This window comes from Cimex lectularius, unplaced genomic scaffold (genome assembly GCF_000648675.2).
Source record: "Cimex lectularius strain Harlan isolate CLEC.00 unplaced genomic scaffold, Clec_2.1 scaffold26, whole genome shotgun sequence".
Taxonomy (NCBI): Eukaryota; Metazoa; Arthropoda; class Insecta; order Hemiptera; family Cimicidae; genus Cimex; species Cimex lectularius.
In genome coordinates, this window is record NW_019392721.1 from 199,554 (window position 1) to 226,243 (window position 26,690).

The window sequence follows — 26,690 nt, forward strand, 5'->3', positions numbered from 1 at the left end:
ACTGGATGGAGTCGGGCAGGTCGTTGATATAAATGGAAAAAAGGATAGGAGAGATGCTAGAGCTTTGGGGCACCCCACATTTTAATGGGAGGAAGGAGGAGGTAAGACCATTGGGAAGGGAGACAGCTTGGTAGTGATTGGTAAGGTAGGAGTGGAAACAACGGATGGTGCTGGTGCAGAAGAAAGAAGATTCGAGTTTAGAGAGGAGGGAAGAGGGAGGGACAGAATCGAAGGTTTTGGAAAAATCTAGGAGGACAAGAATAGTAACTTTCCGTTGGTCAATTGCTAAGTGGTGGTCACTGGTAATTTTTGTTAGTGCTGATTGGGTGGAATAGCCTTGGCAGAAGCCAGATTGGAGGGGATTGAGAAGATGGGAACGTTCAAGGTTCCTGGAGACTTGTACTAATCTTTCTAGGGGCTTGGACAGGTTTGAGAGAATGGAAATAGGACGGTAGCCCGTAGATGGGGGTTTTGTTGACAGGGTGGACAAGGGCTTGTATATATTCGTACTTTACAAATGTCATTGCAATTTTTCACACGGTCACAACACTAATACTAAGAGGAGTGTTGCGTCCGGAGGACTCATGCTATGATAAACCAACCAATGCTGGCAATCAGTGTTCCGGATTAAGGGGCAAGAAGGTCGCGAGGCCTTCGTCGATTAAGGCTATATGGCAGGTCCTCGGAATGGGAATGTGTAGAGACAGCTAGGGCAGTAGGGTTAGGCTGGATCGAGAGGTTAGTGTGATACTTTTGGAATCGGGAACGGATCAGTTCGTTGACAAAGGGAATATTGAGGTTGTTGTGAATAATGAGATTAGTGTCGTAATAAGGAGCTTTGACAATTTGCCTGAGGTCTTTTGATTCGAAGGATTGTATGCGCTGGATGTTGTTGGCTTGACAGAAATCCACAGTTCAACAACGTATGTCCAAAGTGGTCGTACTAAAGACCTGTGTAAGTTTGGCCAAGGCAGATTTTGGTCATAGAAGTCTAGTTGTCCAAGTCTTCTGTTGATTTGTCTCTTGTATGGGGATTCCATGTCAGTCTCCTGTCTAGGTACAGGCATAAGTATTTGACTTGAATAGACGTCGGTAGATGTATTGGTAGGGGTGTAATATACTGCGCGTTTCAGTGGTTGAATCTCTTCTACGGTTGTACATCCCAAAGCACTTCCTCCTGCGGGCAAGTGTAGCACCGCAGTTTGTCTTGGATTAATCCAATCTTTTTTAAGCGTCCATTTAGCTTGTAGTTTCTGTTAAGAATCCTATTAGGATTCGCAGTTTGTTCCTGCTTCCCTTGACACATTCTGTAATTTCTTTTCTTACGAAATTTGTTAAGAGATTCTTGGATTACCTATGTCCAATGAGTGAATTTTATTGTTCCTTCATTTTTTTTTCGTCCTTCTGTCTGAGATACTCATTAATAGTGTCGGTTCCTATGCCACAAAGGGCTCGGTGGACGTCGGTATCTCTTTGTTATTAATGTACAATGGAGGACAAGACTGTTTTCTCAATGTGTTCCTACATTGAGTACAGTTTTCTTCATTGAGTATTGTTCTCCACTTTTTGCACCAGTCTTCGATAAGCTAAAGAAAGGTTTTCTTGGATGTTGGATAGGATTCGAGGTAGGGGACAAAATTGCGGTATCGTCCACGTATTGGGATGTGCAGGTAGGTAAGCAGTATAGATGATAAAAAGGATGGGACCGTGAATGCTCCCTCGTGGGACGCCGGCTTGTATCTGTCTGACTTCAGTATTTATACTGTACTACTTTAAACTGTATGATTTCAAGATAATATAATAAAGAGTGGGTAGGAAGCGTTTAAGTTTATAAAACTCGGATGCCAGACGCTATCAAATAAAAAAAAAATTAAAGTTTATCTTTCAAATTTACCCGCGGCCGGCTTTGGAAGGTAACTTTTGAAAAGGTTTTGTTGTTGGTCTTTAGTTATGAATTGTTGTTTTCTATTCAACCCTTTGAAACAAATGGAATCTTCCAAAGCGGACTTGACCCCGAGTGTCACTGAATATTTGGAAAAGGAGAAGATATGCCAGGTAGATGAAATGTCCAGTTTATTTACTTGAAAATTCTTATCAGTGCACGTATGTGCTGTCAGTTGAGTTGTTTGGTGTAACAACAACAACATTCGCACCGCATCGATTTGTAGCTAAGACACGAGAAAACAGCTTTTCCAAGGCATTTGTTATTCTGTTTTAGGAAATCTGCAAGACGATCACACAAAGTGTCGAAAGCACAAGCAATGCCAACTTTGCAATGCAGACTTCAGCACTTTTACCTGAGCTGAATTCAGGTAGCACATTTTCAATTTTTGATGGGAAATGAGAATTTTAAAGTTGGACGTAAATACTCCTTATTTATTTGATTGTAGATGATGACATCGAAGGGATACTTCAGCAAATTTCAGCGATTTTAGGATCTCAGTACGGCGAGAATTCAAATTGCACTGAGTTTGATGGTTGGTATTTCTTTTATATTAAATTTATTATCTTACATTGTTTCATTTATAAGGCAGCTCTTTTTCCTTTAAAATTGGATAGTGGACAAATCTAAACTGCACAACGATGAATAGGGATATTTATAATTTATTCCTATTCTATTAATTTTAATTAAATTAACCGATACATTCTTGTTAGTTGGATAAAACAAAATAGAAAATTCAAACCAAAAACAAACAAATGTTAATCCTCATTTGTAATAATGGATTTACTTAGGAATAGTAAACAAAAAGATTACTCATTTCGTAATGAAACACCTTTTCTCGTCTTTTCTCTATTTTTACTCCAGGTATTCAATTTAACCATGGAAATATGTCATTTTGAACAGAAGTTCACAATATTATTGTGAGAATCAGTCTGAGGTCGCCGTCAAGTGGATATCGCATAGGCAGTTGGCGGTTCCTGGGCTTTAGCCTGATTCCTAGTTCCAATAGGAGGGCTAGTAGTGGATCTCAGCACATTACCATAATTGCTACAAGTAGCCTTTCCATAGTGCCCTCCAGATTCTAAATAAAGAACAAGATATTTTGGCAAGGCCTTGTCAACACAGATTCGTAATCTATCACATTGTATGTCCCTTTGAGACGACCTGCAGCAACAGCCCGCCACTAAGCAACTCAGCAGAATATGGTGCAGTGAGGGCCTAGAAGAAAACAATTGGAATGCTGTTATGTTTACTGATGAGTCGTGATTCTGTCTGTATATTGATAGCAGGCGCGAATAGGCGAAACTTACAATGCCCCAGTTCGTGCTCCCTTCAGTCAGTTTGGAGGAGGGGGTTTAGGTCTGGGCTTTACATTGGAGGACAAACTGGACTCAATATTGTTGAAGGCAACTTCACTGCAGTCCGTTATGTCCAAGAAATTATTGAGGAATAATCCATCAAACCAGGGATCTCATTGGCAGGGTTTTTCAATTTCTGGATGACAATGCCAGACCCCATAGAGGCAGAGTTGTACATCAATGTTTAGGAAACCTAGGAATTTTGAGCAAATGTGGGATGAGTTGCAGAAAAGCTTTTCAATCACCATCTGCGTGCAGCCAGTTGACCTAAAACAACTTAATGCAGCATTGGAACATCTATGGAGTGTAATTTCTTATGAAATCAGTGACAACCTTATTAACAGTATGCCTAACTGGTGCACAGAGGTTACAGCTAACAGGGCACATTATACACGATATTAATTGATTTTTTTTTTCAAAATCCCTCAATTAAATTTTCCTTCGGTAAAGAACATAATTTCTGATCAATTTTAATGCAATTTATAATAAAAATAAATTAAAAATGCTAGGAAAAGTAAATACTACAAAATTGGCAATATCCCTATTCATTTTAGAGCAGTGTATAATAGAATAAAACTGTTCTGTGACTGACTGACAGAAAATGCACAGCCTAAACCGCTGGATCAGGGCTGAAAATTTTACAGTGCATTCCTATAAAAACATGGAACGCCGCTAAGAAAGAATGTTTGGCAATTCCATCCCTAAGGGGATCACAACACAAGTTTTTACCATTATAGACTGAAATGAACTGAAGAAAAGAAGAACTTAAGAAATCAGACTTATTAAAAAGACATACTAGCACTCTGCATCACATTAAACAGTCTCATGAGGCCGAAGTCGCAGTTAAAAACTAGTTTCAGCATAATAATTTGTAAATATTTTGCCATCTAGACTGAACTGCTATTTTTAAAAAGTTTAATTTTGACATTATCTGACTATTTGAGGTGAAGTGGCAATGTCTGCTGATAAGGACAAATTGGAAATATATATTGAGGTTTGAGGTCATGGTGATTAAGGTGGTTTCAACCACTCAAGATTTGTATTGAATGTCACGAACTGACCTTTTCCCATGGACGAGAAAACCAAATATTCATCAACAAAAGGTGATGCTTTCGGTTTGGCAGAGTACTTTTTTAAACTGTTTGTACCATTTTCAGACAGTGCGCTGATTTATTATTTCACCATCGAATGCAAATTTTACTAGCCACCTCAGCTGCCCTAGCACAAGAACTCTTCTGGTTGGTTACCTGGTATCTTTAAGATCCCTTGTGTAGTAATTTTTTACTAGTCAAAAAATGTGATTACAGTTGTAAGGACAAGTACGAATTAATAGAAATTATGAATGATGGAGTTCATTCCTTTTTTAAAAAAGATGGTTCCTACTCACATTAAGTTTACATTACACATTACTTAATGTGAGTAGGAACCATCTTTTTTAAAAAAGGATAGTACAAATTAATCCATGGAGCCTTGACAGGACATTAAAAATTCCTGGGATGGAATTGCAGTATTACTTGTCAAATATTGGGGACATATTAAAATAAAGGACACTTAAACTTTTTCTTTCCAGTTGATAATATATATCATTTAGTTTAAATTTGTCCATTAGCCAACCAGCTAGCAATAAAACATTCATAACTTGGTAGTCTAGCTGTAATAACTATTAATTACTTTTTTAAAATTTATTTATTTGCAACTGCACTTTAAATATGCAACAAGCAAAAATATTGAAATTATTATTATAATATGCCTTTACAACAGGACTGGAACAAATCTCTTATGGCAAATGAGCCAGTGAATGATGAATCACCAGTCATTCTTTTAATAAGACCCAAGTTCCTGGTAGCCTTGGAGACCACATTATCAATTAGATGCATTAATCATTAAAAATTAACTCCTAGATTTAGTATCTTAGAGACTTCCTCTACCCTCAATAGAATAGACAGGTTTAATTTTATCCTTAGTTATCCTTTTTGAAAAACAATAGCTTTGCACTTTTCATAATACACCTAAGCATTTTACAATGACACCAATGAACAAATGCATTAAGATACTGAATGGCAGCTCAATCTGACTCAAGATGTACAACATTAAACAGCTTTAAACCATCAGCCAATAAAGATCTAATGGTAACACCAGTAACATTATTAAACAAAATTGGGCCTATGTAAGATGCCTGGGGAATGCCAGAGTCAATTGAATCACCCCAGAGAGGAAACTATTAAATTTAACTGCAAATGACCTATTAGATAAGAATTAATCCAACAAAGCATACCCAATTGGTCCTGCTTCCTAACCAAGATGTACCTATTTGGACTGTTAAATGCCTCGGAAAGGCATAAGCAACCAAAGCCATACATTTAGACAGACAACTATAAATGACAAACATGTATAGTTTATTTTACTTTATTTTTTTATTTTTTTAATTGTGTGATATGAATTGTTTGAAGAACTGAAAAGAGAGAATTTTGTCGAGTTGATATTACCGTCTTTTTTATTTTTATCACTTGACATTTGCCCAGTACAACATTCAGCAAGATATGTTTCATAACAAACCTAACAGAGTTCTTACATCATTTATTTTAATCAATATTATTAAGATTTATTCTAAAATTATTTATTTTATTTTTTTAAGAGGGTTTGCAACAGCAGAGGTCATAAACCCTCAAGGTGCTGGTGTTTTTGAAAATTCTAAAATTATTATATTATTTTCTGTGCATGTTGATTTAATCCTTCATCTTGTAAAGTATAAAATAAAAAGCACACATATTTTTTTAGGTAATGATAGTCTCAGTGTAGAAGAGATCCTTAAGGAGGCAGAAAATTTAGTTCGCGCAAGCACGCCATTTTTTGAGAGAAATGTAAATCAAGATAATTCAATTTCTCAAAGAAATGGTTATCCCAGCAAGCCTCCCAACCTCAGATTGTGCCAGGACCAAGGGCCGATATTTACAAAAGAAGATATTCCGGTCAAGCAGGACAAAGAGGTCTCATCGCCCGAGTCTCAATTGGAAGATAACAAAACACTCGATGGAACTGAAGTGGGATCCGAGATTGAAGATGTCGAAGAAATTGATGACATAGATGAGGATAAAACCCCAATCAATGAAAATCAATTTAATATATCCTTGGAAGATAACGAACTTGATGAAAATAAAGTAAAGATTATCACAGATGAAGAGATAAGGACAGAAACTTCAAGGAAAAATTCAGGGGTAGAACTCAAACTAACAGATCTTCAAGCTCCTCCAGATTCAACTTTTGTTCTCAAAATGGAAAGTCATTCACAAGAGCATGTCAACGATGGTAAGTATTTAAAGTAAATAAATAAATTTAAATTAATTCTTGCATTAATAAATATATAATTTTTTGTAGCCATAGAAGAAAATCAAGATAGAGCTCCTCCTCCAATCGAAGATAGTGTTTTAGAGTTGAAAAGACACATTGAAATGTTAAATGCAAAAGTCAGTATTTTACGAACATACATGAAATAATACCATCTCTGAATTTACACTTCAAATTTCATTTGTTTATTGATACAGGTAGCATTATATGAAAAGAACGATATAAAAACTCAAAAAATTGAATCATTGAGTTCAATTGAAAGGCAGCGTCTTAAATTATTACAAGATGAAGTCAGAAGCCAAGAGGAACTTATTGAAGGATACCAAAGAGAAAATCAGCGATTGACCAATGATATCATCTCTGCAAAGGTAAGTTTTGTAATATTAACAGTAGGTTGAAATTAACTGATGATTTCATGGTATATCACATCATGGTAATCCCCCAGGATTAAAATCACACATGTATTGAACGTACCAGCTAACTTTACCACTTTGTATAGTTTATAAGTCTTAAACATAATATTTACTGATAGATATAAATTATCACTATTCAAAATGAAAAAAAATGCTGCTATTGTTAACAAAATATTTATGGTACCTGCAATGCTCACAAGTTTACATTTATTTAATTTTTTACTATTTTGCATGCATTTTGTGTTATATTTCTGTTTCTAAAGATTATAGTCTGAATGTTCTTTTTATTTTTTCCCGTCAGGTTTGCATGTATAATTGACTAATGTAATTAAGAGTCAATGGGGTACTCAATGTTCTACCATCGGCCTCTCATACTTTGGGTGAGAATGACCCTCTTCTATGATTCAGATCCTCCAAGTGTCACCCATTGACTAATACTAAGAAAACTTGTTGAAATCGTGAAGAGTGGTCAAGAATGAGGTAGTTTAGAAAAATACCTTTTTCATTCTTTTGCCGTTTCGAACTTTATTTTGTGACATTTGGGGCATTTTTAGTGCCTGGAACAGAAGATACGTTGACTGGAAACCATACGATTTAAGATGCAAATATAAATTTTGAACCAAGTATTTCATTTTCTAAACTACCTATTCGTGACCACTCCGCACGACTTCAACAAATTATGAAATAACAGGTCACTAAACACACAATACTAAGAAAACTTTTTTTATTTCCAAATTATATATATTACATATTATATGTTTAATAATTTATTTTTTTAAATGAAGATGAAAGTATGATCCACAAATATTCAAGGATACAAATTACACACCTTTGGTTCCAGCAGTATTCAATTTTGTTAATATAATTTACAGAATAGTGCTAGAACTGAAAGCATGTAATTTCCATTTTTTTTTTTTACATTTACAATAGAAGGGAGCAAATAATTTCCCACTTATTACTAATCACTACTAATGAAATAATGGATCTAATCAATACCCGGAGAACCACCTACCTATTGTTTGTATGTTTGAGAGAACAATTTAATTATGTGATATATTCTTCTAAGGCACAGTGACGGGAGTCTTAAATTAATAGTCTTTGGCTTGGTCCAGATGTCTATAATTGTGATAGATCGAGTGATTGAGGAGACAAATTTCCTATCTTCTTATTGGGGGGTCAGGGTGAGTAAGAAAGGAACAGATGATAAAAAGAAGGAGTAATTAGCACAGTGTACATTAGTTTATTAACAAAAAGGGATATACAAGATTTACACAAGTTTAACTGAAGCATAAGACAAATTCAACTGGTGGGATAGCTGTTTCACAGGGGGCGACGGTGGTTGCAGCGGATAAAGGTCAATTCACACACACATCAATGATGTGACAGTGTCATGACAGCCACTGTAATCATACAGAACTAAACGTAGTGTTTCTTTCGTGTCTTGCAGTGGCCAAAATGGCGTTTTCTGATGATGAACTTTTATGATTATGATTATTTTGAGGGACATAAGCGAGAAAACGTATGTGGGTCCATCAAGGATGGAACAAGTGAGGCACGTAAGGGGGAATTTGTTACATTTTACAAAGAATTAATGGATGAAGCAGCATTTTGCTTGCTGCATAACTTAAGACTTAAACCTCTTAAAACATTAAGAAATGCGAAGAAAATATATTCTCATACAGATTCATTTCGTGTACGAGAAATATTCCCTGATTATTTCAGTTCTGATGCTGGATCTCTCCAGTGATTAAACTTAATGAGTTTATCGTCATTCATATTGTACGTCCGTGAAAACTGTAAAATATCATCAACAAGAAATCACGATCCGGTGACAACGGCCCGGTCACGCGCCGGACGAGTGTGAATAAAGCCACTTCCACGAGGAATACTATCAAAACCGCCGGTGGAACAAAATGCCGGTCACGGCACTGTGACGATACTGTTGTGTGTAAATCGACCTCCACAATCCACATGACCGCACCGCGTGACGGCCGTCTGTCTGGCGTAACACGGAGAGCGATTAGGATAATGGAAGTAGTCTAGTCCTCACCCCTCACCATGCCCGACTAGTTTGGTTGAGGTTTTGACGGGCACGGATCAGTGAGCTCCACTGCAGAGTGTATTTTATAATATTTCGTTTTATCTGTCTAGTGTCTTTTTATAATCTTAGTACAATTTTATATAAAAAAGTCGCTAATTTTATATTAAACTTCGTCTCATCGCACTTTTGATGTGGAAGGAGCGAGTAAAATTCCCCTTCAACACATCTTTTTTCTTGCATCGTGAACCCACGTTCTTCTCCTTCTGGGATGATTTCTTTTCCAATTAACATCTTCCTCTAAAGCAAGTGCTATCATCCCTAATTCACTATTTTTAAAACTTCTTAACATTATTTCTCAACGAAAAGACGTTTGAAGCTATTGTACTACTGAGTGTGTTGTCCAACACGGTACGGATAAGTGGAGTCCTCCGTCACCTCCCCGCAAGTCGACCGACTGTCGGACGTCATGCGGTGTGAGCCCGGTGCTGTCCATGTGTCCAGCCTGAGTTCATCACCGTAAGGTCCCGGGTTCGAATTCACCGGTCCTACATTCGACCAGACCTACTTACAAATGGGCTTTTTTATACAAAAACACCGGCTCTCAGAGGGTTGATATGACCTCTGCTAGTGCGAACCCTCTCACAAAAAAATTTAGTTTGACGTCACTATCGATACGATGCTAACAAACAATAAAATAATATAATGATTTTTTTTCAATATTTCCCCTCCTTTCGTTTATTACTTAATTTATGTATCATTATTTATTTTCATTTAATTAAGTTAAAGCACTTTAAGCGTTCTCTGATTGACTTTGTCAACACATCTGCTGGCTGATATTCGCTCCATTTCAGCCTGATGGTTCCACGCTGTACCTCACCATAAAGTGAAATATGCAGTTTGGGTGTTTTATTCTTCCACCTTGTATCTCATTCTATAGCCAATCAATCACAGACTTGCTGTCTGTAAATAAACGTACTGGCGTGTTGCATTCTTCGCCATCAACCTCCTCTCAATGCTTTAACCCACAGCGCCTCCTATACTCCCATAGCGCTATGAGCTCTGATTCCATCATAGAAAGGGTCACGAGTCTTGGTTTGCTGTTCTTCCAGTTGATTAAGTCCCTCCGATCAAAGTTATGAATCCTCCGTAGGTCTGGGTTTTTAGTCGTACACCAGTATACTAGAGTTGTATGACCATCAGATTTCATTTTTAAGGATATTTCCTTTGTCCCTTGTAAGTATGTTAAAACATGCTTAAGTGCAGTCCAATAAATCTCTTTTGGATCTTTGTTGTACTGTGAAAGACTACTAACAGTATACGGTATGCCTGGATGCGTTACTCTACCCATGAACATTAAGGATTCCATTCGAAATGCGACGTGATATACACGTCCTATTTTGGTGATTTTCCTGACTCCCAATTATCACCAAGTGCTCGATGTGTTTTACTTCGTTGCATTCTGACATTTGATTGTCCTTATGCAGTTCCTCCGTACATATGTTATCTCCAATAACTTTATCTCAAAGTCATATCTCCGGATCCAGTTCGGTTTGAACTCTAATTGTCCCTATTCCTTGAGACATGATGTCTTCCATCCAGGTATCATTGATGTCACGTGTCTTGTACGTGCGGAATCGAGGTACCAGTTACTTGAAATTTCCTTTAAAGTGGATATCAATGCATTTTCCTTTTAGTCTCTTTGTGTTCTCCTGTATTTGCTGAAGCTTACAAAATTTCTACTAGAATAGTCCTTATTTCTAAACCAGCAATCCGCTGCATGTGACCAGGTTCTAGCATATAAAGCATATTTTCCCTATTCTTTTCTGAAAGTCTTGTACGCGTTTACCGATAAGTCCTTTCTACTTCCCTTTTCGAATGACAACTCAATTCCAGCTATCGGTTAAGTAGTGGAGGTGTTACGATTCATACATATCTGGTAAACCTACGACAACATACCTTATGAGCTATCGATCATTTATCTCTTTACCGATTTAATTATGTCTTTAAGAATTGAGCACGCGTTAAATACTCGTCGATACTTCTGTTACAACAGAGTACCTTCCTTCTATTTTCTTCCTCAATGTCCCGGCATCCTTTGTTCCTTTAAATGCATTTACTGGTTCAGCCGCTAAGCCGAGGATGAGGTGTAAGCTCTTTTATTTTTCCTTATTTCACTCGCCGCAAGGTTTAGTCTTTGACACTGCGCTCATCACTGTAAGGTAAAGGTCCCGGGTTCGAATCCAGCGGCCCTGCATTCGAACCCGACGTACTTACAAATGGGCTTTTTTTCAAAAACACCGGCACCCTGAGGGTTTATATGACCTCTGCTGTTGCGAACCCTCGTAAAAAAAAAAAAAAATCGCTCTGCTACCAATTTGTTGGAAGTCATGGGCAAATAAGAAACGTATGGATGATTTAAAAAAAAGTAATTAGCACAGTGTACATTTGTTTATTAACAAAAATGGATATACAAGATTTACACGTGTTCAACCGAAGCATAAGACTACAGATGGGAAAACTATCGATACACTGCTAACAAAAATGAAATAATGAAAGATATTTTTAAACACTTTTTTCTCTGGAAGATTTTTTTGGGTACAAGGAAGATATTACTTCAAAATGTCATAATTTAATTTTAATCTCAAAAATATGGAATTTTTATAGTTACCAAATGCAGTTTTACGTGTTTTTATTTTGTATGTGCATGTCTTTCTCTTTGAAATTCCACCATAAGTTACCTTTTGAGTTAATAGCATTTTTTTCTCTTTTTTTTACCGGAATAGTTATGTTACATACATTAGTCCAGCGAATCACAATCGGATGGTTTATTGTCAATTAAAGATTTGTTGTTTTTACCAAAGTATCGTTATAAGTAAATTTCCTTAAATTTTAAAACACTTGTGATTTGAATATGTGGTGGTGCAGGAGGTCGCCCCAGAACTGGTTGGGTTTATGGACCGGGCAGTGTCCATCGGCCTTACGGTACTTCCAATTGGCATATAAATTTAATCGCTCGGTCTACTTAAGTTCACACTAGGGCTTAAATGTCTTAAATTAGACGGAAAATATATTTTCTACAAGAAATCGAAAGAGAAAGGACGGTGATAACTTGGAAACATTTGGGAAAACAAATGATCAAACATTTTGAATATAATTTAAAGTCAGTATAAACATACATTTAATATGTAGTTTAATGTAATTATTTCTTTCTTCGTCCAAACTAAGGATGCTGTCAAACTATCATCAAATCTATTTCTTACCTAATTGCGGTTTTAATTTATCGATTGAAGTCGTACAATTGTTTTCAAGTTTCGTACAAGTGTTCAAAAATATTTTTGTCTGTTACATTTCTTACTTGTTTAACCTTAGCAAAAGATTGACACTATACTTCGCAATGTGTGTACCAAATAAATGTAGTTTATATATTTTTTTAAATTATTATAATCTCATACTATTTCTGAATCCTCGTTTAGACAATCTATCCTTAGGCTAATGATAGGCAAATTAAAAACAGGATGTCCCTCAATTAAGATAAAATGTCCGATGCGTCCACTGGCGATCATCGTGCGTCTATAAGACATTTTTCTTTTAAAAGTTAAAATACAGGGAAATCTTGTATTTTCTATTTGGCTGGACGAACTATCCGTTTACTGTTTACAACTTTCTAATTGGGTATTGTCTTGAAAATTAGCCTTTTCAGTTGGAGTAATGTTAACCTCATTAGCCACGTTTCATTCCAAATATTTATTGCATCTCCTAATTATTTTATTTGTTTGTTTCCTTTTTCTAAATGCGATGAGCGAGTTGTATGTATTTTGTAAATCCTTATTGCAAAGTAGATTGTTTTATTCGCCCCTTCATTTCTGCGAGAGTTTCTCAAAGAAAAACGTTGAAAAACCATCTATAAAATTTAAAAAATATATAACATGGGAGATTTCCTTTTGTGGTCAGAAGAGAGATTAACCTCCAGTTTTTCAAAAGCTGGTCAAAAGCGACCAAACTGCAAACACAATTGTAATTGAAGCCTTAACACGGTTCCTGCAACAGCAGATTAAAAAGTTATATCTTTACAAAACAAAATGTTATTTTATTCATTTGTGAAATGATGTTTTTACATATTTTTCATTTAAAAAGTAAAATTCGATTATATTAAAATTGTTTAAAAGCATTTCCACGTCCGACGTGTTAAATATGCGCACTTGAAAGTTCTATATATCTACTACTTTACTGGACAACTACAATAATATCGTTTAAGATCAGTAAATATACTCGATCTGCTACAAATACGTTTTTATCTAAACGTTTGGATAAATTTATAAATTAATGATTATTTGGAGATCGTGAGTTGCCATCTGGTGTGACGTAGGGTTTAGAAAACCATTTTCTTTATCGTGCCAACGTTTCGATCTTTATTGAGATCATCTTCAGGGCTCAAAGTGTTTGTGTAGATGTTTCATTCTTTGTGTGTCGTGTTGATAGTGAATATCTCACTGGCACTCTCAACACGACACACAAGAATGACACATCTACACGGAAAACAGACACTTTGAGCCCTGAAGATGATCTCAATAAAGATCGAAACGTTGGCACGATAAAGAAAATGGTTTTCTAAACCCTACGTCACACCAGACGGCAACTCACGATCTCCAAATGATCATTGGCTAACGGTCACTAAACACCACACATTTATAAATTAATATTTAATTATTTATGACAAAAGCTTTCGGGATTTTTTCCTGGAGTAAACTTTTTACCGTGTTGTTTCCCGCACGTGAAACCGAATTTTTGAATATGTAACACCCACTGAAGAGTAGGTTTCGTAGGTACGATTAAGGTGGGGTATGTTGTTTAATTTCTTTAAAAGATCGTTTTTATTCACAGTTTGAAATAACAAATAACAAATTATAACATGAACAAAAACAATAACAAACTGTGAGTAAGAACTATGTTTTAAGGAGTCTGTTTCATGTTCTATATAGTAGAGGTTCTTTACGTTTCGTTTTAGTCTCTATGGCATGCATTTTACTTTAAAGTACTTTCATTTAGTAAATAAAAAATAAAACCGTGTGAATATTTAGAAGTGATGTTAAATTATGGCTGGGGTATTAAGGTACATAAAGGAAAAATATTAAAGCATTGGTTTTGTTCCAACTGAAGCTTGTTCCAATTCTTTAACCCATTTAAAGAGACCATCCCGAATGAGGTTTCTTCCATAAAATAAAACCCGTATAGTTCTGGAAATCTCACAAACATAGCTGAAGACGAGTTTGGCGCGGTTGGTGGGGCGAATATAAAAGTGAAGGGAGATGTCCCGAGTAGTCCAGTTAATAAACATGGATTGGCTCAGGTATTTTCTACTTTTTTCCCTGGGGATGTTCTGCTGCCGGTGCAGCCCTGAAACCCCCCAAGTAAAGTTTTCCTACTCCGGTTTTCAAGTTATTAACGTTATCGGGGAAAAGGCGAGGGACCTCTTCCAGAAACTCTTCGACCAGGGAGGTAAGGATTTACCGTTCGAATCAAACATCCGTTTTTTCGTTATAAAATGTTTGTTTTTTCTTCTGTACACACGAATTTTGCAGATATTGAAGAATGGGGCGGCAACTCGACCCATTTCGACGTGTTCGTTCCAAAAGACAAAGTGGACGAGATTAAAACCGTCCTCAACGATAATAAAATCCAGTTCAACGTGAAGATTGAAGATGTACAAAGGGCCATCGATACGGAAAACCCTCCGGTTGAGGAAGAAGACGAATTCGAAGGGAGAAAAGGTAATTAACATCAAAATATAAAAATTATGAATTTCAATTCGTACAATTTACAATTGTATGTACTAATTATTAAAGTAAAAATCTGGATGGTATTTATAATATCTGGTCAAAACGAAGAAGGTTTAGGGTTTTTTCTTTCACCACTTCGGCGACGTATGGACTGCATTTTCGTGAGTTACGAATAAACCAAGGCGCATTCGTAATAATCTGCAGAATTCGATTTTGGTGGCAAGTCTTTTTAATTATGAGTCACTTGCAGTCCCCCAAGAAAAGAGACGCATAGTGCCAAATTAAACGGAGAAGAGATAGGTAAAACATTTTGTTGAAAATTGAAAAGCGAAGAATTCTTTTATCGAGTGGCGCCTAAATATATGACAAAATTTCAAGCACCCGAGTCGCATACATGGCTATCGATGTCTTTTCTAATCTTCTGCGATGACTCCACCTAGGGTATTCTTTTGGGTATTTATTTTCATACGCGATTTTTTTTATCCTAGTCAACAATTTTATAATTGTTTGGAAGCTATTACACCATCTTTGCCTCTACTTAGTATAGCCAGATCATCTGCAAACACGGCGTCAAGTTTGATCTGGGGATGTCTCAGACAATAAAGAAAAGCCTCGAGACGCTTCCCTACAGAAAAGCTCTGATAGATCTTGTTACCAAAGTGACGCTGACTTGTTCGATTCTTAAGTTCCATTGGTCAGATAATTTCATCAGACAATGGTAGGAGTCTGACAGCTTCTTAATTTTGAATAGAAGTCCAGAATCAAAGAACTGCTGCGTGTTTGTGTCAGTTACTTGAAGCTATGGTTGTCATGAATGCTGCGATCGGAAACCAAATTGGAAACTAGGAATTTTGAATGATAAATAGTGTAGACGTTTTGGTAGCATAAGTCTTCCAAAAATTTTGGGAAACAAGGTTAACCCGAACCTTCTGAATGAAGGTATGGTCATGAAGAAGAAAGGAAATTCAGTTGTTACTACCCAAAAGTAACAACTGAATTTGCTTTCTTCTTTAATACCATACCTTGATCCAGTGTTCGAGAGTGAAAAGGGTCGATATTTCTAATACTAGAAACAAAGTTAACCGCCGGATTATAAGGCGGTAGCTTTTAGGGTCTTTGAAAAGTAAGTAGGTTTTTTGATTAAAACAATAATACCATGTTTCCGGTAAGAGGGGTCGGAAATAAGCAAGGCGAAGCATTGAGTTGTACTGTAATCGTGTAAAAATGTAAGTAAAAGTTGAGGTCCGCGGTAGTCGAGTGGTTAGCGTGACCCCGCGATCGTGGGTTCGATCCCCACCGTTGCTCCTGGCGCTTTTTCCACACAACCCTTCCCCCCTCAAAAAAATACGTATCGCAAACAATTACCATCACGTTCCCTGACTAATACGCAAAGCTCTTAAGAACATTATAAAAATAAATAAATAAATCAAAAAAACACTAACGATCCTCAACTACATGGATAAAACAAGTCACAAAAGGGGAGAGCTGGAATGGTTGAGTTTACATTGTTTCTTCTTGTTCATTTAAGTTATATTTTACGTTATCTATGAGGTAGGCCAAAACTGTTCAAAAAGTACATCAGAAAAGGATTTGCTTTTACAATGGGGAAGAGGTGCTCCAGTGTAGGAGTGGAAGAATTGTTTATTCCTGAAAGAGTACATTGATATTTACTCAAAATTATTGAACCAGAAATGTGTAATTCTACACTTATTGCCCATAATTCAGTAATTTTTGTGCTAGCTAGTAAGTACTTGAATGAAAATATTGTCTTTGTGGATTTGGCAGTACGGAGCTTTATGATTAATTATTTTATTAACTAAAAATACACGATTTTACTCTGATTTCTCTTTAAAGTTTGTATTTTATTTTCAATTGTGTTTATCAATTTTCTTTGCTGTTTATTGCAGAGTTCTGATTTCTGTTATTTAACTAGGGTACTATTTTCGTTTTTCCCGGTAAATCAGATGAATATTGACAAAGCTGATATACCATGTATTGTGATAGGAATTACAAATATATCTACCTTTATTTTTTAAATGGTTTTACTATCCATAAGTGATATATATACCTTATACTAGCGACCATTAAACCAATAATTATTTATATTTGCACTACTATAGTAATCCTTGAAATACTGCTGATTTGATCAGTAATTTCCTGCCAATGGGGCAAAGTTTTATGTACAGTGATGTGTGAATTGGAAGTTCGTTTCACATTTTTTAAGCAGACTTATTGAAGATTCTTTTTATCATTGCCCTTCAAAAAGGATACAGAAATTATTTGGCTTTTAATAATAGGGTTAATTATTATCATGAAGTTTTTCCTGGAGAGTTGTCACCCATTTTGACATTTCCTTGCGCATTTATTTTCTGTTAAACGTTAAATTTGAAGGGAACCTTGGTAAATTAAAAAATTAAAAACATATCCATCAAAATAAGAACTTTTAACCATTTTATATAACCAATAAAATGGAACAATTTTTGCTGAACCAATAAATTGAAAAAATAAATAAAATAGTTATTACATGAAAAGATCATAGAAATAGAATAATAGAAATCATAGAAATGAGCCAGACTGTAAAAGAAAATCAGAATTATAAAATTTTGTTTTAAACATCATAATTGTAATGATTTATAAATGTTATCATTTATTTTCTCTCATTCTTTTACCTGGAAAACAAGAATGAAATTCGTAAATTTACTTTATATAAAATTTTAGTGAAGTTTATACTTATGCATTTTAATTTTAATTAAATTTTACAATCTAACAATATAATAAGTTTGACTATTAATTTTTTGTTTACAAGTTTTTTTCAACTATGAGATTATATGAGGGTGCAGGTGTTTTTGCAGAAAAGGCCCATTTTTAAGTCAAACCAAGGACCTTTATTAACAACAGTTAAAAATAAATTTTGCTAGTAATTTTTTATATTTTTTTCAGGACATAGAATGACATTTAATTTTTATCACAGACTGGCTGATATATACGGCTATCTGGATTATCTTGCCCAGACATATCCCAATTTTGTAAGTGTCAGCTCCATGGGGAAATCTGTGGAAGGGAGAGATATAAAATTCATTAAAATATCATCCGGAAATCCAAATGCCAAAAAATTCTGGATCGAAGGAGGTTTGCACATTTGAATTAAAAACCTTACGACTGGATCTCAACAGTATATTTTTGTAGGCATTCACGCGAGAGAATGGATTTCACCGGCTACAACATCTTATATTGTGAGTGAACTCGTTGAAAACCGTAACAAGCATTTGCAAGAAGTGGATGGCATTGATTTCTATGTAGTGCCAGTGCTCAATCCAGATGGTTACGAGTACACTCACGAGGGTGAAAGGCTCTGGAGAAAAAACAGATCAAAACATCATTTCTACTGTTATGGTACTGATTTAAACAGGAATTGGGGTTTTCATTGGGGAGGTAAAGGCACTAGTAATCAAAACTGTCGAGACATCTACAGGGGCAGAGGGCCGTTCTCTGAGCCCGAAACCAGGGCTGCTTCAAATTTTATTTTAAACAATGCACAAAATATGAAAGTTGGTATTGCATTTTTAAGTTTTAGAAATTTGCTTTTTTTACTTTATTAAAATATCTCCTTTCTTCTGCCTAGGCTTTTATTTCATTTCACAGTTATGGCCAGTACATATTGATCCCATACGGTTATGATCAAAACACATTGCCACCAGATTTTCAAGAATTGTACACAGGAGCGTTAAAGATGGCTCGAGCCATGCGAAGCATTGCAGGTACCCATTATCAAGCAGGCAACAGTGCAAATCTTCTCTATGCTGCTTCAGGTTGTAAATTTTAAATTTAAAAAAATATTTCAATAATTGAACACAGCCAAATATTTATAGGTGGTGCTGATGATTGGGCCAAAGGTGCAGCACATATAAAATACTCGTACACAATAGAATTACGGGACCAAGGAACATACGGCTTTACCCTTCCTGCTTCCCAAATTCTTGACACTGCAAAAGAAGGATTGGCGGCTGTTAAAACCCTCTCCTCACTTGTGAAACAAACTAATTGAACAATATTATTTATTTATCTATATTTATTTATTTATTATATTAAAATTTTAAAGTAATGTGTGTTATTTCATTTGAAATCCATTTAATAAACAAGCTGTATAGAGCATTTAGCGGTTCTAAAAAAAGCAATTTTAAATTTTTCTTAATTTATTTTTTATGTCATAAATAAATATATAAATAGGTTTAATATATTGTAAAAAAAACATGTTCTTCCATTCCACGTTTTTTATTTTTTATTTACATGTTACAATGTATTGTGTTATCTAATACACTTCTTTAAATAATAATTTGTTTTTCTTTTCAAAATGAAATGCCATAAATATCATAAAACACTTCCTCGAATTATTAACTTGTGTTATATTTTAATTGGAATTTTCAGGATGCTTGGAAGGACACGGAGGAAAAACTGTTGGGAAAAGTAAAAAAGCTCGACCTGCAGTTGCGACACAACGTAAACCAAAGGAAAACTGAGACTGATGATCTAAGGCTGAAACTTAAAAACGCCTACGATTTAATTAGAAAACTTGAGTGCGAAGTGAATAAAGCGCAGGTATTGAATTAAATATCTTATGCATTGTGACCTGTTTCTTGGAGAAATCAGTATTTTTGCATGTTTTAACATATGTAAACTTGTTGAGTTTTGAAAATTTATTTGCTTGACTTGTTTTTGTTGTTTTTTTTATAACAAAGATAAAAAAACTTTTTATTTTGACAAGATATGGCAACCGACAAAGTGTATGACAAAAGGAGAGAACAGTGTGACCACTGGCAAAATTGTGGGCATAGACTGCCAATTAAACAAGGCTTGGTAACTAATATGGATTAGTTCAGTTACATTAAAAAATAAATAAATAATACAGTCGAGTTGCTAAATGAGGCCTTTTTAATTATTGCTTCTCCATCATTGTAGATATTCGGCTAATTTGAACAAGACTCGTTCTTAGTTCAGACTAGAAAGATCAAATTGAACTATTTGAAATTATGAATTCTTAGGGAATTCTTATTATTTTACAATATACTGCCACAGAAATAAATAAAATTAACTAGGTAATGAAATGTTTGACATCAGTGGGGGAATGCTTCAAAACTTAATTGAATGTAAAAAAATTGTTTCTTTCCTACTTTTTTGTGTTTCTCTGTATTATTTTTTATATAGTTACTCAATAAATAAATTATAAAAAGCTTGTGTCATAGATCCAAATCTACGAATGATTCTTTTAGAATTGCTGGGGCATGTCTGTGGAATTCCCTTCCATGGCATATTAGGAAGGCTCACCCTTTCAGGCTTGAAGTTTTCACATTTTTTGCAAACAATCCTTGATTTGATCAAATTAACTTAACATGATATTGTTGCTATTCTCTTTTTATTCTCTCTTTTATACTTTTCCTATCTATATATTTTAGTCATACATTTTGTTTAATTATTCGGAAATCATGAGATGCGGTTGGTGTGATGTAGGTTTCAGAAAAACATTTTCTTTATCATGCCAACATTATTTATTAAGCCATGAAGATGATCTCAATAAAGATTGAAACGTTGGCACGATAAAGAAAATACTTTTCTGAAACCTACATCAAACCAGATTGCATCTCACAATTTCTGAATAATCATCGCCTAATGGTCTCTGATCACCACACATTTTGTAAAAAAAAAATTTCTTGCATTACATTTTGTAACCTTTTTGTTATTTAATTATTTTATCTTTGCCTACTCACTGAAAAGAGTCCAAGCCCTATTTCTATTTCTATAAAATAAAATGTTTAATGAAGTCTGAAGTGATGTAGCTCATTGAGCATCTTCAATCGTCCTACTCTTGTAAGATTTATCTGTCAAGTGCATTTCAATATTTTCAGAGGGTTAGTTTGTCTGTTATTTTGGTCCTAAAGTTAGAAGTACAAATGCTGAATTGTGTCTTATGCCTAGAACAGGCAAACCAGGTTCATTAAACAATGAACTGTCTACATCAAATGTTTCATTAACAAAAATCTGCTTAGAGCTTAAAAAGTTTAATTATAAAAACTCTTCGCCTTTTTTCAGTTTAGGTTAAATCTTCATTCCACAGAAAACTATTTCCAATCTGAATGTATTTAAAATTAGGCCCATTGGTTGAGTTTGTTGACTGACTCGATTTCCGACAGACTAAAGAAAACCAACGCACAAGAATTTTCACAACTACCATTCTTATAAAGAAGACAGTATTTAATACAAATTTCTTTCTGATTTTAGGAAGAAAAAAGTTCTCTCAATAACCTCAATGAGGAACTCACTCTAAACATCACAAGATTGAATAGTGAAATAGAAGAGTACAAAAAAGAAATTCAGCTATGGAACAGAACTGAAAATGAAAAGTTAGCCGTAATGGAAAACAACGCACTAATTCAATCCAAACTGTCGCAAGCCAATACTGAAGTTACAAGAAAACAAACAGAAGTAATTTGTACTGATATAAAATCCACTTATATCATTTTGATGTTGTTTTGTTTATTTGAAGATAATTCGCCTTAACGGTGAGATTGGTAGGCTGAGAGGTGAACTGGAAAAAATAAGATTAGGAAGTGTGGTCAATCAAAATTCTGATTCTTCAAATACGATAACACAGCTTCAGGCTGCTTTGGCAATGGAGAGGGAAAATTGTAGGGACATTACTCTGGAAAGAGATAATCTAAGTAAAGAAATGCTGGAGATGCAGAGTCGAGTAAGTTCTACTAGAAAATCTTTTATATTTACATTATATAATACCTAATACATTCATTACTTTGTTAGATTAAAGAAATGGAATCCTTAATGAGTAAAAAACCCAAACCTGGAATCTGTCTTCCTTTATCTGAATCATCCAGTAATTCTGCATTCATTTCATTACACAGAAAGAATAAGGCAGAACAAGAGATTTCTGATTTCAGAGAACAACTTTCTATCAGTAAAAAAAATCTGAAAGATCTACAAGTAAGTATTATGTTTTAAATAATAAAGTAATATTTAATGTATAAATAAATCTTTTTTTACCTAATATGCCCTCAGGTTAAGTATGACCGTGATGTATACGAATTAGAACAACAGTTGAAGCGGACACAAAGAGAAAACACATCTCTTAAGCATCTAGTAGAAGATCAAAATACGAAACCTGATAGGAAACGGCTAGCATCAATCAACAGTGCCAAGGAAGACGCCCACCTTTTAGCCACTATAAGAGGACTCAAATTAGAATTAAACGGAAGGGAAAAAGATATTATGAGATTAAATAAAGAGTTGGACGATGCCAAAAAAACCAATAAAAGACTTCAAAAGGAAAGGGAAAAAGCTCTAAATCCGCTGACAAAATTAAGAAGTATAACAATAAATATTACAATTTTTTTTAAGTTGAAGTAAATGATGCAATCTTTACTTATTTTCTTTTAATTATTTAATTTTCTTTTAACTTCAGGCGCGCCATATCTTAAAGACATAGAAAAACCTAGTTCTCGAGCAAGTTCTGATGTTTCTACCACAAAAGAATACAATCCTGTTTTATTTGAAGGTATTTATCAGCCTTATCGTTAAACTATTGTGGTATTTATGCAAAAATAATCAAATGTTATTAAAAAATTAAAATTAAATTCATTTTATATTTATAACAAATTAATTTTATCATTCAACGTTCAGTTGATTTTCTCGTCATACACAATAGTTAATAATCATTTTGAGGCAAGAAGCTCAATTCCCTAGTTGTATCAGTCCTTGAAATTTTTTTTTCCTATGGATGAAATATTTCCCTTAATAAGACAGTCTGTTGCTCAAAAGAGTGATATTTTAAAAGTCAGGACTGTAATGCCGGCTTTTGATAGAAGCTCAATTTCATCCATTTTCGAAAGTAGTACTGGTCATTGCCTTGTTGAAATAAAACTTTATTTCTATTCACCAATTCCGGTCAAAACCCTGAAATTTGAAAATTTCATATCTCAACATTTTATTAAACGGATCATATAAATACTAAGTGTAAAATGTGGGCATTATTATTATTTTATAATAGAGCATAGTAATTAAAATCAAATAAACCAATAACAGTAACAATGAACAGAGAAAAATTGAAAATAATCTTTTTTCTCCTCGCATTTTATACTTGTAAACTTTAATTTCTTCTATTTATTTTTCAGAAAACCAAGAAACTCTAGCGTTTTTGAGAAATGAGAATAGAAGTCTTAAGGAAGAAATTAAAAGGTTGGAACAGGATCTGATTAGCCTTCATAACAAACGAATTCAAGACGTAAGATTGTCCATGATAGAAATTCCACCTGACAAGATTTATCCTATTAACGTTTAATAAATTAATGCTACTCCAATGAAGTTCTTTATTTTCAACTGGTATAGACATAATAAACCATCAGCTAAAATGTTTGACATTTTAAGTTTATTGTAACACTTTTAAAATATTATTATTTCGTAACTAAGCCTTTTACTCCATTGAGACAGGTATGAGAAATTAAACCATCACAAAACTTACTGAATAATTTAATATATCTTTTCTTTATTATTTCAAAGAAAATTAACATTTTTTTTAATGAAACCTAATGATTGAGTATATAAGTACTATTAATGGATAAGTGCTGAAAACATCTAAAACGGTTAAAAGTTTTTTTACTTTTGATTCCATTATTTTCAATATTTATTTTGTTTAAGTTTCAATATAAAACTATCTGCGTTAAGGACAGTAAGAAATTTTTATTAAAATAATATTTAATAACAAATAATATTTAAAATTCCATAAGTAATAAACTTTAGATAATTTCCAACAATTACAAGTTTCAAAAAGACTTGTTTATAGTATTTTTTTTTTTATTGTAGTAGCAACAATTTAAAAGGAAAAACAGTCCTTTTTTCCTTTTTTTAATTCAGCATGGATTTTAATTCTCCCTTTCAGCTGAGTGACCTTCAGGAACAGCATGAAGTGGAAATAGCTCGATTGGTACGAGAACATGCTACAAAACATTCAGCGTCAACAGTTGCTCATTTACAAAGTCAATTATATACACAACAAATGGTTATCCACCACTTAAAAGATCAAGTTAAACAGTATGTATTTAATTTACATTATTTTAATGTTGTGGCTTTGTTTTGATTTTTATTAATTTTCAAGAATGGAAGATCAGAGGAATGAAGTTGCAATGCTAAAATCAGAAAGAGACCATTTGGAGACCACTCTTTTGGAAGCGAATAAAAAAATAGCTAGACTCCATGATTTAGCCTCACCAGTGAGTTTCAGATTAAAAAATGCGATATTTATTTTTTTTTTTACACAGAAATTTATTTATCCATAGGAAAACGTCCAGTATTCGGGTTTATTGGAAAAACTCGAGTTTTTGGAGAGGAGGCATGAAGTGAGGGAGCAAAAGTTACAAGCGATCGTCCGCGATCTCGTCGCAAAGCAAGGCCAGGCAATTACCTGTGGAGCAAACTGTCGTGACAAGTTGCACAATAAAAATAGAGAAATCTGTTATTACCGAGCAGAAATGGATAAAATTCTTGCTACCCTTGCAGAATTCAGGTGGACTCAATAACTGTCAAAAATGACGTATTAACCAATTATGACTGTTTCTTCCTAGCACAAAAAGATAGCACTGGCATATTTTACGTTTATCATAGAGAATAACGACCATAGAAGTTTTATTCAAGTGTCAAACTCATGCCTAGTTTAGTGCTAGATCATAATTTAGTTTGTTAGATATTTTAATGTAGTGCTATACTAGCGCTGCAGTGGCAACATTACTTGCAGCTTATTTTACCAATAAAAGTTATGAATAATGTGACAGTTATTAATTTACATTTGGCTAGTCAATTAGCATAAGTTGTAATTAAATGAATCTCTATAATTTGTTTGTTATTATACATTATTAATTTATTAATGGTCAAATTTTCAATGCCAAAAAATAATTGATAAGATCTGTTTGTTTAAGAATAGATTACCTTTTAAAGTGAATCTCAAATGTTATTTTCATACAGTGTATTTTATAATACAATTATGCATTTAATACTAATAAAATTTATCTCAAGAAGCATTGTTGACAAATTTTTATAGTGCATGTTTGTAGATGCAATGCCTTGATTTATACATGGTATTAAGAATATAATCTGTTCATTGTATTTTAAATGTATTATGTTTGGTAAACCAAATTTAACAAAAAATCTTCCTTGCTAATGAACATCTTTTTTTCTTATAAGTAATAACTGAAGTGCAGTTAGATCTAGTGTTTGTTGTAGTAGTAGTACCTAGAATAGTTACTTTTGGTGAAAAACAAATATCAATGAGATTTGTGTTGTATGTAAAATTTGTACATTAAAATTTGGTCAATTGTTGGTATTAATTTGAAAAAGACATATATATAAATGAAATCAGACAATATTTATTTTAAAAAAAGTACAAATTATATTAATCACTAGATGTCGTAGACAATTTTATGTTTGATTTTTTTTAATGTTGGTAGATGGATAATTTCTAATCATTCTCGCTGTTTTTATTGTTATTATGCCATCAATGAACCACTAAATGGGGGATTCAGGGAAGCCATGAGGATGGGAAAATAATGTTGCAGGGTTATTTACTTAATGAAAGATCATTGTAAATTTTAAAAATGCTCAGTACAGATTATAAAAACAAAAAATCCAAGGGCAAGATCAGCACTCAGTACCACATGAAAATCGGTTATCCTAATGACCTCAGCCACTTTGATTCTTAAAATAATTAATATTTTAAAAATCATAAGATCAAAAAAAAAAATGAGCGTATTTATGTATAAAGATGGTTGCTAATAAAAGATAGAAAATATTAACATAATTATAACTTAAATAAGTTTAGCACTGATTTACACTGGCGACGACACACGCCGTTTTTGAATTTTAGCCGTTTCAATTCGATAACTTCTCAAAAATCAGAAAAATTTTAAAATAATAAATAAATAAATTTAAATTCAAACAATAATTTATATTTTGGGGTCTCTAGAGGTGCTAAAACAAAATTTCATATTAGTTTCATGGAAAAAAAGATGACCTAGATTACTTGAAAAATATTTGGTTTTTAGAATTTTTTTGGTTATTAATAAACTTTGATAGCTTTTACTATATTTTTACTGCAATTTTCATAAAAAATGCTGCAAAATGATATATTCACAATAGTTGATACGAGCAAATAGAAAGGCGAAATAAAAATATTTAAAAAAATGAAAAATTTCAACTTTCAAAAAATTGTTTGGTGAAACCAGGGCCTGTTCACAAGAAGTGGCATATAGTGTCTGATATTTTGGAGTTTAATCACAAAAAACAAGTTTGGTACAAATCTGTGACCTGCTTGCTTTGCTGGTTAGGTATGGCATTGCTAAGAAGGAGTAGAAACATCAGCACACCCTATTCTATGTGGCAATGTTTAGTCCACACATAATACTGTCATTTTGGAAAAAAAAACAGTGGAATGGAAACTAGGAAAATTTTTATATTCCTAAAGAAGTGCACTTTCCATAGTACGGACGTTCAGGGTCAATCTACAATAAACCCAATTAGATCACAATGAAAAGTAGGTCTTTAAAACACCAAGTACCCCATAAAAAAGTTTAGTATTACTCGGGAAATGTTGTTATAATGTCAAAAAACAAAATTTCATAAAAATATTTTTATATTCGTTCATGCGGCTGACCGTTAACCAATTCATTTGTTATGTGTAGTGTTTAGTGACTGTTAATCAATGATTATTCAGAGATCATGAGATTCAGTCTGGTGTGAGGTAAGCCTGGGATTTACAAACAT

At 33.8% G+C, this 26,690-nt stretch overlaps 2 protein-coding genes across 2 annotated transcripts; both read left to right on the forward strand.

Moving 5' to 3' along the window:
* Positions 1 to 1,908: 1,908 nt before the first annotated feature.
* Positions 1,909 to 24,952, forward strand: LOC106669256 (centrosomal protein of 162 kDa-like). The gene is made up of 16 exons (XM_014398593.2): positions 1,909 to 2,055; positions 2,219 to 2,312; positions 2,391 to 2,477; positions 6,079 to 6,606; positions 6,676 to 6,764; positions 6,843 to 7,013; positions 19,302 to 19,472; positions 21,150 to 21,353; positions 21,415 to 21,618; positions 21,687 to 21,866; positions 21,942 to 22,248; positions 22,345 to 22,437; positions 23,054 to 23,163; positions 23,818 to 23,969; positions 24,034 to 24,148; positions 24,215 to 24,952. Exons 1-16 carry the CDS (start codon positions 1,951 to 1,953, stop codon positions 24,452 to 24,454), a joined length of 2,850 nt encoding a protein of 949 aa, XP_014254079.1. The 5' UTR covers positions 1,909 to 1,950; the 3' UTR covers positions 24,455 to 24,952.
* LOC106669257 (carboxypeptidase B-like) lies at positions 14,022 to 19,070 on the forward strand. Its single transcript, XM_014398594.2, has 6 exons — positions 14,022 to 14,595; positions 14,679 to 14,867; positions 17,817 to 18,005; positions 18,063 to 18,424; positions 18,499 to 18,685; positions 18,746 to 19,070. Exons 1-6 carry the CDS (start codon positions 14,406 to 14,408, stop codon positions 18,919 to 18,921), a joined length of 1,293 nt encoding a protein of 430 aa, XP_014254080.1. The 5' UTR covers positions 14,022 to 14,405; the 3' UTR covers positions 18,922 to 19,070.
* Positions 24,953 to 26,690: the final 1,738 nt, after the last annotated feature.

Bases quoted from the DNA above. Each gene is read 5' to 3' on its own strand.
- LOC106669256 (XM_014398593.2), top strand. From the start codon at position 1,951: ATGAATTGTTGTTTTCTATTCAACCCTTTGAAACAAATGGAATCTTCC. The intron at 22,249-22,344 runs GTATAACAATAA...TTTTAACTTCAG, and splicing joins TCCGCTGACAAAATTAAGAA to GCGCGCCATATCTTAAAGAC. The intron at 23,164-23,817 runs GTAAGATTGTCC...TCTCCCTTTCAG, and splicing joins ATAACAAACGAATTCAAGAC to CTGAGTGACCTTCAGGAACA.
- LOC106669257 (XM_014398594.2), top strand. From the start codon at position 14,406: ATGTCCCGAGTAGTCCAGTTAATAAACATGGATTGGCTCAGGTATTTT. The intron at 14,596-14,678 runs GTAAGGATTTAC...CGAATTTTGCAG, and splicing joins GAAACTCTTCGACCAGGGAG to ATATTGAAGAATGGGGCGGC. The intron at 18,006-18,062 runs GTTTGCACATTT...ATATTTTTGTAG, and splicing joins AAAATTCTGGATCGAAGGAG to GCATTCACGCGAGAGAATGG.